Source organism: Balaenoptera ricei, chromosome 13, assembly GCF_028023285.1.
Source record: "Balaenoptera ricei isolate mBalRic1 chromosome 13, mBalRic1.hap2, whole genome shotgun sequence".
Classification (NCBI taxonomy): domain Eukaryota; kingdom Metazoa; phylum Chordata; class Mammalia; order Artiodactyla; family Balaenopteridae; genus Balaenoptera; species Balaenoptera ricei.
In genome coordinates, this window is record NC_082651.1 from 13938511 (window position 1) to 13951231 (window position 12721).

At 42.9% G+C, this 12721-nt stretch overlaps 1 gene segment (V, D, J or C); it reads left to right on the forward strand.

Annotated features, from left to right (window-relative positions):
• Positions 1-4471: 4471 nt before the first annotated feature.
• Positions 4472-5419, forward strand: LOC132377317 (immunoglobulin kappa variable 3-15-like). The segment is given in 2 exon segments: positions 4472-4520; positions 5079-5419. Coding segments are annotated over 2 exon segments (390 nt in total).
• The last annotated feature ends 7302 nt before the right edge of the window (positions 5420-12721 follow it).

Genomic DNA, 12721 nt, shown 5'->3' on the forward strand with positions numbered 1-12721 from the left:
GACCCACCTCCTAGAGAAATGGAAGTAAAAACAAAAATAAACAAATGGGACCTAATGAAGCTTAAAAGCTTTTGCTGTGCACAGGAAACCGTAAACAAGACGAAAAGACAACCCTCAGAATGGGAGAAAATATTTACAAATGAAGCAACTGACAAAGGATTAATCTCCAAAAGTTACAAGCAGCTCATGCAGCTCAATATCAAAAAAACAAACAACCCAATCCGAAAATGGGCAGAAGACATAAATAGACATTTCTCCAAAGAAGATATACAGATTGCCAACAAACACATGAAAGAATGCTCAACATCATTAATCATTAGAGAAATGCAAATCAAAACTACAATGAGATATCATCTCACACCGGTCAGAATGGCCATCATCAAAAAATCTACAAACAATAAATGCTGGAGAGGGTATGGAGAAAACGGTACCCTCTTACACTGTTGGTGGGAATGTAAATTGATACAGCCACTATGGAGAACAGTATGGAGGTTCCTTAAAAAACTAAAAATAGAACTACCATACGACCCAGCAATCCCAGTACTGGGCATATACCCTCAAAAAACCAGAATTCAAAAAGAGTCATTTACCACAATGTTCATTGCAGCTCTATTTACAATGGCCAGAACAAGGAAGCAACCAAAGTGTCCATCAACAAATGAATCGATAAAGGAGATGTGGCACATATATGCAATGGAATATTACTCAGCCATACAAAGAAACGAAATTGAGTTATTTGTAGTGAGATGGATGGACCTAGAGTCTGTCATGCAGAGTGAAGTAAGTCAGAAAGAGAAAAATAAATACCGTATGCTATCACATATATATGGAATCTAAAAAACAAAACAAAAAAAATAGTCATGAAGAACCTAGGGGCAAGACTGGAATAAAGATGCAGACCCACTAGAGAATGGACTTGAGGATATGGGGAGGGGGAAGGGTAAGGTGGGACGAAGTGAGAGAGTGGCATGGACATATATACACTACCAAATGTAAAATAGATAGCTAGTGGGAAGCAGCCGCATAGCACAGGGACATCAGGTCGGTGCTTTGTGACCACCTAGAGGGGTGGGATAGGGAGGGTGGGAGGGAGACGCAAGAGGGAGGAGATATGGGGATATATGTATATGTATAACTGATTCACTTTGTTATAAAGCAGAAACTAACACACCATTGTAAAGCAATTATATTCTAATAAAGATGTTTAAAAAAAAGTCTACAAATAATAACTTCTGGAGGGGGTGTGGAGAAAATGGAACCCTCCCACACTGTCGATGGGAATGTAAATTGGTGCAACCACTATGGAAAATAGTATAACGTTCCTTAAAATAAAAAATACAGTTACCATACGATCCAGCAATCAGACTCCTGGGCATATATCCAGAAAAGATGAAAACTCGAATTTGAAAAGATACATGCAGCCCAATGCTCACTGCAGCACTATTTATAATAGCCAAGACATGGAAGCATCCTAAGTGTCTATCAACAGATGAATGGATAAAGATGATGTGAGATATAGATAGATAGATAGATAGAGATAGAGATAGAGATAAAGGAATATTACTCAGCCATGAAAAAGAACAAAATATTGCAACTTGCAGCAACACGGGTGGACCTAGAGATTATAATAGTAAATGAAGTAAGTCAGACAGAGAAATACAAATGTTATATGATGCCACTTTTATGTGGAATCTAAAAAATAACACAAATGAACTTATTTGCAAAACAGAAACAGACTCACAGAAATAGAAAACAAACTAATGGTTACCAAAGGGGAAAGGGGTGGGGGAGGGATAAATTAGGACTATGGGGTAAAGAGATACATCAGGATCTTAAAACAGGGAAATTATCCTGGATTATCTCTGGTTTACCCCTGCTGGTGAGTCCTTGTTCACTCAGGCTGGGGCTATTGGCATTTGATAGGTCCTATAGATAAAAATATTGAAAGCTTTAGCCCTTGCTTTCAGGGAAGACACTGCCTTTTGGGGAAGATGATCCCTTAGATATACAAATGATTACAGCATAACTGATTTAGGCTGTGGTTATAGGTAAAGACAAAAGGGACTGTAGTGGAAAAAGGGTGGAACACTGCAAAAAAGAGATACTGCATGAGGAAAGTTTTTACAGAGGAAAAGAGATTTTCATGGGTACAAGATGGGGAAGAATATTTCTTTTCCCTGGGAAGAGGTTGGGGCAGCATCTCACTGCTGTTATGAAGTCTCACTTTAGGGATGTCCCTTCCCTAGGGCATCACAGAAATATTCTTCACTCTTGCAAGGAAGCAAAGTAGAGGGAGGCCCTACCCTTCTTTCCAAGAACCTCAGTGCCCTCGAAGGGTCAGACTGAGTTCTTCTTCTCATGTCTCTGTTTTCTAGACTGTGACCTACTTTAGGGAAAGGCTGACTCAACTTTGGAGGCTGAGCAGTTCCAAAATTTAAATGGTTGAGAATCTGTGTTTCCAGTGGGCATGCCATCTCTCACATGGGCAATGACCATGGTGGGGGGTGGGAATCAAGGAAGGGAAAATGTTTAATTAAAAAATGCAGTATATATATATATATATATATTCCATTTTATATATAAGATATTCCATTTTATATATTTATATATAATATATAAAAGGAGGTGTGAAAGGAGGAAAACCTGCCATTTGCAAAAACATGGATGGACCTTGAGCACATTATGCTCAATGAGGTAAGTCAAAAAGAGAAAGACAAATACTGTATGATATCACTTATATGTGGCATCTAAAACAGTTGAACTTGTAAGAAAGGGATGATCAATGAGGAGTTTTCACCAGGCCACATATACTCGTGCAAACCCAGCCTGTGTCCTCTGCTCCTGTCTCCCACAGAGCTCGTCCCATTTTCCTGCAGAGCAGCGAGGTTGCTTCCATCACACATAACACAACACTCAGGTCCTGGTCCTGCCCCAGCAGGATCACCAGGGTTGGGTATGGAGCTGATTTTCTGCTGACCACTAGCAGGTCTGCCGCAGAGAAGGCTACTGAATCTGTCTGCAGCTTGATGCTGGCTCTCTCTGCTCCAAGGCTCTGGCACTCGCATGGACTATTCCGTGGAGGTCAGGGTGACATCAATGAGCTGTCACCTCCATGACCACACAGGGCCACACAGAACTCCTCCCACTCTCAGACCCCAGGCTCATTTTTTCCATTAAAATCAATCTCAACCTGCTGATTCCTTTCTTTGGTCATTAAAGATGCTTTTGTAGAATCAGCAAAAGTCCCTACCTACAGGGAGGAAAGAATATTCCAGTTCAAAATGCTTCCTTCAATTCCTGAGGATTCTACATGCAGCAGTAATGGGATTCTTCACCTGCTTGTTTGCCCAGGTCTCATGTTCTCTGGGAACATGTAGTTCTAAAGTCAAAACAGTCAGAGTGACCAGAGGACTATGTCCTGTCCCTGGGGAACTGCCTACCACCTCATTTCCCTGCTGTGTTCGGTTCACCCCTTGGGGTAACTGACAGGGTCCTCCTAAGGAAGGTTGCCAACAGACAGATGGACCCACAGAAAGAAAGAAGGGGACCAGACTAAACCAGACAGACAGGCACGCTCCACGAAGGTGCCAGAAGACTAAAGGAGATTCCTGACATCCCAGGAGGTCCTCACAAAACTCACTCCCATAATCATCACTCAGTCTTGTCCATGGGAACCCCAGAGCTACAAACTTGTCCCAAAGACCTGAAAATAGTACAGAGGACCTGATCTGAGACCCTGAGACTCCCCAACTTACAACACACAGGAAAGAACCCAAGGGCCCCACTGTGGTCTCTGAGGGCAGCAGACCCTCATCCCTTCTCTGGAGACGTGCGCTGGACAGGCTACTGCATTGTTAGGTCAGCAACATGTACCCGTATTCTCTCTGTCAGTATGTGGCTTCCCATATTAAGTTTTTCCTTCAGCAACAACTTAATTTTAATTGCCAGTCTTTGTTGGTAGTGGTTGTGTATGTTTGGAAATACATTCTCTGTGATGAAGGCTGGCTGACTTGGCTTTCCTGTGATATCTGATTGGCTGGTTTGGTCTTCAATCAAGGGTAAATTTGGAAACTGGTTAGAGCAGAAAGTAAAACAAGCCCCCATCTCTGTAAGAATAGACCCTTGAGTGACCACTCTGCAGGCATCTGGCTGGCTCTGGAGTGACCTCTGTCCCAGCCTCTGGAGAGGAGCCTGGGAAGGGGGCAGCCTCACTGGTACCGCTCAGTCCAGCCTAAGAGCCTTTGGGACCAGAGGCACCTCCCTCACCTCCAAGTCCTCCTCCAGCTGTAGGTGCAGTAAGCCTGCTGCCCTTAGAGGGCTCTAGAGAAGAGCTCTGGTCAGGCCATCAGACATGCAAATCAACTCCAAGGAAGCCTGTGTTTATTTAGCCCCAGGGCTCAGCCTCAATTCCAAAGCAGTACTATCTCCTGCCCTTTGGTACAGAAGCAACGGATTCCAGGGACACTCCAAGATGAGCTCCCAGACCCAGCTCCTTTGTCTCCTGGTGATGGGCTTTCAGGGTAAGCATGTTTCCCACTGCAGATTCTGAGCTAGAACTTTAGCCTTTGACAAAGAGATCATGTGCTCATAGGGGCTTTAGAAATTACAATGCAATATGTAGAGTTGTTTTGACTTAACTCTTATTAGCATCCAAGGCAGAGTCCAAGGCTGACAATGAGGCAGAGGCACAAAGAAGCTTGAACCTGTCCTCTTCCCCTGAGGACGATGGAGCCCTCTGTCCATGCCCCCACCCCATGTCCACCCTCTCCTTAGAGGTGCACCAGGGACCCATTTAGACCAGAATGAATGGACTCATCCCTCAGCCCCCCAGGATGGGACTGTCCCATGTTCTGTCACCTTTCACAGCTTGCCCTTGTCCTGAGGACATATCAATAGCCATTTCGATGTGGATTCTTGGTCACAGGCAAAGGTAGAGTTGCCCAGGGGCACTTAATTTTTGGTCATGTTTAAGCATGACATGGTTGTCCTAAGGAGCATGGTTCTTCTAAAGAAAATGTTTTCTCTGAGCCTTTGAGAAAAGTAATACTTTGTGTTGCCTTGGTGGGGTGTCCTTACAGGCTGCTGGGGACAGATCGCACTGACCCAGTCTCCAGAGACCCTGGCAGCATCTCAAGGAAGCTTTGTCTCCATAACATGTAAAAGCAGCATGGAGGTAGGTACTTCCATGGCCTGGTACCAACAGAAACCCAAGGAGGCTCCCAGGCTGCTCATCTTTGGAGCTTCTGCCCGGGCCTCAGGAACCCCGTCCAGGTTCCAAGGAAGTGGCTCTGGCTTTGACTTCTCCCTCGCCATCCATGGAGTACAAGCTGAAGATGTCGGGGTGTATTACTGTCAGCAGCACATCAGCCCACCTCTCACAGTGACAGGCCCTCAAATAAAAATATCCTTTCTGGTCTAATGATGCCCACTTGGTGAAAAGACACCTGCTTCCTGCAAGAAGCCACAATGTGAGATGTAAAATGTCCATATTTTAGATGCCCATATTCTCAGAGTCTAAGTTTCTGTGCTGGGTGAAGCAGGGGCAGGCTGAAGAGGTATTGCCTCACGTTTAAACTGGATCTACGTAGGGGGAAAGGTGGAGGAGATTAGAGCCAAGCTGTGATCCAGACAGAAGCTTTAAATTGATTTTTTTGTTGTTGTTATTTCCATTATCAACTGCAGCATAAAAGAACATCCCCAAATCACAGCTTTAAAAAGCAACAATTTATTATGTCTCGTGATTCTGTGGGCTGGCTGGGTGCTTTCTCTGCTGCTTTGCCAGGGGCTCACCCATGCTGCTGCAGTCAGCTGAAGGTCACCTGGGCTGAAAGATCCAAGCTGTTCTCAGCCACAAGTCTGCCTATTGGTTCTGGTAGATGAGTGGGGAGTCTTGGCTTTTCTCTTAGGCACATGTAAGGGAAGTGGAGGTTGGTGAGCGACCTGCACCTCAGGTGCAGGCTCTAAAGAGTGAATTGAATATAGAGAATTTTAAATTAATAATAATGTTACTTTTTATTATCATTGTGCACAGAAAATTCTGAACAATTCTCCTCCCCGCAGGAAGGACCACTCCCACTCCCCTAGCCATCCTTGTCATGCCACTGGATGGCCTGCTCACATGTCTGGTGGTCAGTGCCAGCTGTTTGCCCGGAGCCTCAGTTTTCCTCCATGTGACCTCTCATCCTCTAATAGGCTACATCTGCTTTCTTACATTCAAGAGGGGAGATGGAAGCTGCAACACTATTTGAGACCCGCTATCCAAAACTGGCACAGGGTTCTTTTAACCACATTCTGTTTGTCAAAGTAAGACCCAGACCCAACTTGATTCAAGACTTGATGAAATAGACTGCAGTCTTGATTAGAGGAACATGCAGCAATGTTTTTCTGATCTACCATAACTGTCTGAGTTATAAATTTAAGGATGACAAAGAAGAATGGCTGCAATATTTATCGAATGCTTATTATGTTCCATGAATTGAGCTAAGTCTTGGTATGAGAAGGGTGTTTTATTCTCATCTTCCAGTAGAAAACCCGGTGGCAGAGAGAGGTTATAAAATGTGTTCAAGGTCATCCAGATAGTAAAGCCAGATTCTAATCAGAAAATCCAATTCATAGAAGGGAGTGAGTATTATGAGAATACAGCAGGATTCTGTGTAGGTAGCTGATTGGAAAGATTCTGTGAGAGGCAAGGACACTGGTACTAGACAAGGTTCTACATGTAACTTGCTGAGGACAGAGTTTTGGATCTCTTAATACCTTTTTTTTTACACCTTTGTTGGAGTATAATTGCTTTACAATGGTGTGTTAGTTTCTGCTGTGCAACAGTGAATCAGCTGTATGTATACATATATCCCTATATCCCCTCCCTCTTGAGCCTCCCTCCCACCCTCCCTATCTCACCCCTCTAGGTCATCACAAAGCACCGAGCTGATCTCCCTGTGCTATGTGGCTGCTTCCCACTAGCCATCCATTTTACATTTGGTAGTGTATATATGTCAGTTCTACTCTCTCACTTCGTCCCAGCTTCCCCTTCCCCTCCTGTGTCCTCAAGTCTGTTCTCTAGATCTGCGTCTTTATTCCTGCCCTGCCACTAGGTCACTAGGTACATCAGTACTCTTTTCTTTCGATTCCATATATATGCATTAGCATACAGTTCTTAATACCTTTTTGTACCTTCATTGACAGTTCTGAAGCTAATCAGTGTGACTAACTAAGATGACATTTGTAATCACTTAGAACCAGAGGGAAAATGTGATATTTCATTTTATTAAGATGATGACAAAAAAAAAAAAAAAACCCACAAGAAAATAACATACAAGCAATAGAGAAAACACTAGACTGAGGCCTTTTGATCAGAGATTAAGACTCTTAGTAGGGAGTAAATTGACCTTCTCCTTGCAGAAGACAGAGAAAACCAGGAAAGGAGATGTGAAATAAAGTCACAATCTTGGTTACTCAAAGGAAACCTAAGAGGAAATGATGATTCTTTTTCCTGAGTGCCAACAGGCAGAAGGAATATTCTCATTCAAAAATAAATAATTAAGAGAGATTATAGTTACAGCATACTCAACACAGTGTGCTGGGAATCCTGGAGCAAAGAGAAGTGGACAAATAATCCCAGATCTCCAATATATCCCAAATCTGACCACCCCTGATCACCTCCATCTTCACTGCCCATCCTGGTGCAAGCTTCCATCATCTTTTACCTGGACCAGGGCCGCACCCTCCCCAAAGATCAACATGTCTATTCTCAAGTCAGCAGCCAGGGCAATCTTTTAAAATGTGAGTTAAGCTTGTCTTCTGTTCAAAATCTTGCACTAGATTCTACTTCACACAGAGGAAAAGCTCAAGTCCTTACAATGCCTATCAAGCCCCAACTGACCAGGACCCTCCCTGTTACTTCTCAGACCCCATCTCCTATGGCTCTGTCCACTGACTCACTGGGCTTCAGCCTCACTGGCCACCTGGCTTTGCCTTGAACAAGCCACACACAGTCCTGCCCTTGGACCTCTGGTCTTACTGGTCCTTCTGACAGCAAAACTTTTCCTCCAAACACGCATTGTGTTAACTCCTCATCCATCAGTTCAGCCCAAAGCTTCCCTTCTCAATGATCACCCCAATCCCACATGAATAGTACATCCTGCTCTACACTTTTGTTCAAAGCACTTCTCAAGTTTACTTATTTCTTTTTTAAAATTTTTGGTCACACCCTGTGGCTTGCAGGACCTTAGTTCCCCAACCAGGGATTGCACCCTTGCCCTTGGCAGTGAAAACTTGGAGTCCTAACCACTGGACTGCCAGGGAATTCCCAAGTTCATTTATCTCTTTATGATGTTTACCCTTTAGAGTCTGATTCTCTCTAGTAGAATTTCAGCTCCATAGGATCAGGGACATTTGTTTCCTGTGAGCACTGACGTATCTCAGTGTTATACAAGAGTACCTGGCATATTCAAGGTGCTCAATAAACATCGCTGCATGAAGGTTGTACATTCTCATTAAGAAGAAAAATGACCACAAAGAAAGTAAAAGCATCCCCTCTAAGACAGTGTATCATTAAGGTATTAAATTTGTGCTGTGCTATTGCACTACAGTAAGCAAGAAACAGAGTAGCTAAGGAAAAACTCATGCATCTGATAGTAGGAAACCTGGTAAGTCCAGAGTAAGCTAAAGTGAGGATTTCAGAGGTGATATAAAAGTACATGAAAGGGCTAAATTCACAACCTGTTTTTTAAAGTCATTTTGATTAATTAATTTTCTTTCCAAATTTTTAAAATTACTCTGCTCCTGTGATGTATTCAGCTTTCATTTTTGTATGCACTGATGATGTGCTAGGCACTGATCTAAGGATTGCAGTTTTAGCAGATCAAGATTACATTGTATTGGGTAGGGGTAGGCAGTAAACAAACATTATAATTTCTAATACTTTCTTGTTTCTATGGTAGAAACTTAGATAATTGATTTTAAATCTATTTTATTTTAAAAAAAACTCTTAAAACTCTATATTACTCTCTAAACACTGCTTTTGCAACATCTGACAAATGTTGACATTTTGTGTTTTTATTATCCTTCAGTTTAAAATATTTTCTAATTTTCTCTTTCTGATCCACTTGGTATTTATAATTCCGTTGCTTGATTTCAAATATTTGGGAATTGTTTTCAGATTCTTTTTATATCTGGTTTGATTGTGTTGTTGCCAGGTAAAATATACTTAAGAAATTTAGTAAACTTTACTTTATAGCCCAGCATATTGTCCATTTTGGTAAATGCTCTATTGTCACTTTAAAAAGGATATACTTAAAAAAAAAAAAAAAAAAGGATATACTTTATTTGTGAGAGTATTGTTTCACAAAGTCTATTTGTTCAAGATATTTAATAGTACTATTCAGATCACTTATGGCATTACTGCTTCACTGCGTGTTTTTTAGGTTTACACTTTATCTCTCAATTGACTCTTTGGCTACATCTTGATTGACTGATTGACTGATTTTTTTTCCCAGAAGTTATTGTAGTGTAGTCGTTTACATCTAGGGAAACTTTTACCCCTTCTAACCTGGGAACATTTGGAAATCTCCAGAGACAATTTTATTGTCACAACTGGAAGGCAAGGGGGTGGGCTGTGGCCTTGGCCTCGGCCTCCAATGGGTAGAGGCCAGGATGTTGTTAAACATCCCGTGAGGCACAAAACATCTCCCCACCACACACACACAAATTATCATGGTCCAAAATGTCAATAGACCCACACTGAGAAATCTTGTTCTATGGGTTATTTGTATCCATAACTCTACCAGTCTCCAATAAATTAATATTTTTCCACGACACGGTCTAATGTGACTCACTTACAGCTGTGTACTGTCATTTAGCCCCTGCCATTCTTTGTGCTATTTTTGCCATGCATTTTAAAACATGCAGCTATTTTAAAACCGACAATATGTTTTTATTTGCTTTTTTTAAATAATCGGGAGTCTCTAAGGAAATTTTTTTTTTTTAATAAATATTTGAACATCTCAGACCTTCCTATTTGGTCTATTTTCACTAAACTGTCTGACTTTAATCCCTTTACTTTTTTTTTTTAATATATAAATTTATTTATTTATTTTTGGCTGTGTTGGGTCTTCGTTTCTGTGCGAGGGCTTTCTCTAGTTGTGGCAAGCGGGGGCCACTCTTCATCGCGGTGCGCAGGCCTCTCACTATCGTGGCCTCTCTTGTTGCGGAGTACAGACTCCAGACGCGCAGGCTCAGTAGTTGTGGCGCACGGGCCTAGTTGCTCTGCGGCCTGTGGGATCTTCCCAGACCAGGGCTCGAACCCGCGTCCCCTGCATTGGCAGGCGAATTCTCAACCACTGCGCCACCGGGGAAGCCTCTAAGGAAATTTTAACCAAAGAAAAACTCTTTTACATTTACCTGTGTATTTGCCATTTGTAGTGCCCCACACTTCTGTTGTGTCTCTAACTGGTAAAATTTCTATTCAGCCTGAAGAATTTTCCTTGGTGTTTCTTATTCAGATCTGATGGAGACAAATTGTCTCAGTCTCTTTTTTTGATATTTAAATGTCTTTATTTCACCTTTATTTTTAAAATTATTTTATTTTATTATTATTATTATTTTAATTTATTGTTGGCTGCGTTGGGTCTTCATTGCTGCGCTTGGACTTTCTCTAGTTGCAGTGAGCAGGGGCTACTCTTCGTTGCGGTGCTTGGTCTTCTCACTGCGATGGCTCCAACAAGAGTCGCGGAGCACGAGCTCTAGGTGCGTGGGCTTCAGTAGTTGTGGCACGTGGGCTCAGTAGTTGTGGCTCACGGGCTCTAGAGCACAGGCTCAGTAGTTGTGGCACATGGGCTTAGTTGCTCCGCAGCATGTGGGATCTTCCTGGACAAGGGATGGAACCCGTGTCCCCTGCATTGGCATGTGGATTCTTTTTTTTTTTTTTTTATGTATTTGTATACGTATAGTAACACTAATCTTCATTTATCAATTTCCCCCCTCCTTTCCTTTTAATTAATTAATTTATTTATTTTTGGGTGTTTTGGGTCTTCGTTTCTGTGCGAGGGCTTTCTCCAGTTCCAGCGAGCGGGGTCCACTCTTCATCGCAGTGCGCGGGCCTCTCACTGTCGCGGCCTCTCTTGTTGCAGAGCACGGGCTCCAGACACGCAGGCTCAGTAGTCGTGGTTCACGGGCCTAGCCGCTCTGCGGCATGTGGGATCTTCCCAGACCAGGGCTCGAACCCGTGTCCCCTGCATTGGCAAGCAGACTCTCAACCACTGCGCCACCAGGGAAGCCTGGCATGTGGATTCTTAATGACTGCACCACCAGGGAAGTCCCCTCACCTTTATTTTTGAAGGACATATATTCTGGATATGGATCTAAGTTAATGTATTTTTTCTTCAATGTTTGAAGATGCTGTCTTGTATTCTGCTTTGCATTTTGTGTGTGTGCACAAGATGTGTGCAGTCACTTTTTGTGGACTGCAAAATGAAAATTCAGTTTGTTGTTTTTCAGTAACTTGTTCCTGAATCTGATTGTTTTTAAAGTTTTCTCCTTATGATGTTTCCTCAGTTTGTCTAAGATGTACCTAAGTGTAATTTTCTTTGTGTTTTTCCTACTTGGGGTTTGTTGAGCTTCTTGGATATGTGGGTTAACATTTTTCATCAGCTTTGGGAAATGTTCAGTCATCATTTCTTCAGCTTGTTTTTCCCTCACTATTCTATGCACTGTCAATTTAAGCTGCATTCTGCTGGGTAGTTCTTCATCTTGGTTGGGATTCCTTATAGTTTGTGCTCAGCTGCAGGCTAGGGAGAGAGAGAGAGGAAGACGGAGGGAGAGAGGAGGAGAGAGCGAGAGAGAGAGAGAGAGATCTGCAATTCTAGCCTGGGCTCCCTCAGAGGTTGCCTGGCCTGTAGGCTCCCCTAGAATAGCTTTACCTTTGATAACTGGACTCTCTTCCACATGGTCTTTAATCTTCCATGGTCTTCAGATATGACTCGATAGCATGTCAGCTATAGGAGGCCAAGAAACTAAGGAGAAATTATGCAAGGTCTTTTCTGGTCTACATTTGGAGCTGACACAACATCTTGTCTGCCACATTCTATTGACCGAAGCAAGTCACAGGCAGCCCAGAATCAAGGGTGGGCAGATAGACTCCACCTCCTGATGAAGGAGCTGCAGAGTCACATTGCAAGGGATGTGCCACAGGGAGGGAAGTCACTGGAGGAAGGAGTCCTTGAGGGACTGGCGAGCACAGCACCCACACTGCAGTGTAAGGATCCAGGTTCACTCTGCTGAGAAGACGGTGGTTCAATCTGGAGAACACTGGAGACATGTGGGTCATGTTTACTCTCTGGGGCCAGAAGGGATACCATGCTGACTGTTTCCAGCCTCCATGACTCCATGAGAGAAACTCACCACTGGCTGCAGGCCAGTGACTTCAGCCTAGAAATTTCAAAGATTAGGAGAGACTCCTAAGCTCTGTTTTGTAAAGTGACTGATCAATGTTCTGTGACCTCAGGTAAGTTCTGTGACATTCTCAGATTCTGGGGATAGTCAGCAACTTGGGGGCTCTTGTAATATTGGAAAGATTTCTGTCAATATATAACTTTCCCTTTACAACTTCACCTGTCTGAACATAAACCTTAACACATGCAAGCTTATCTCTCAGCTGAGCCTTGTGGTTCCTCGCAAACAAGGAAATTGCTTTGTGTCTCAAATCCTGTTGGGCAGAAAGGTT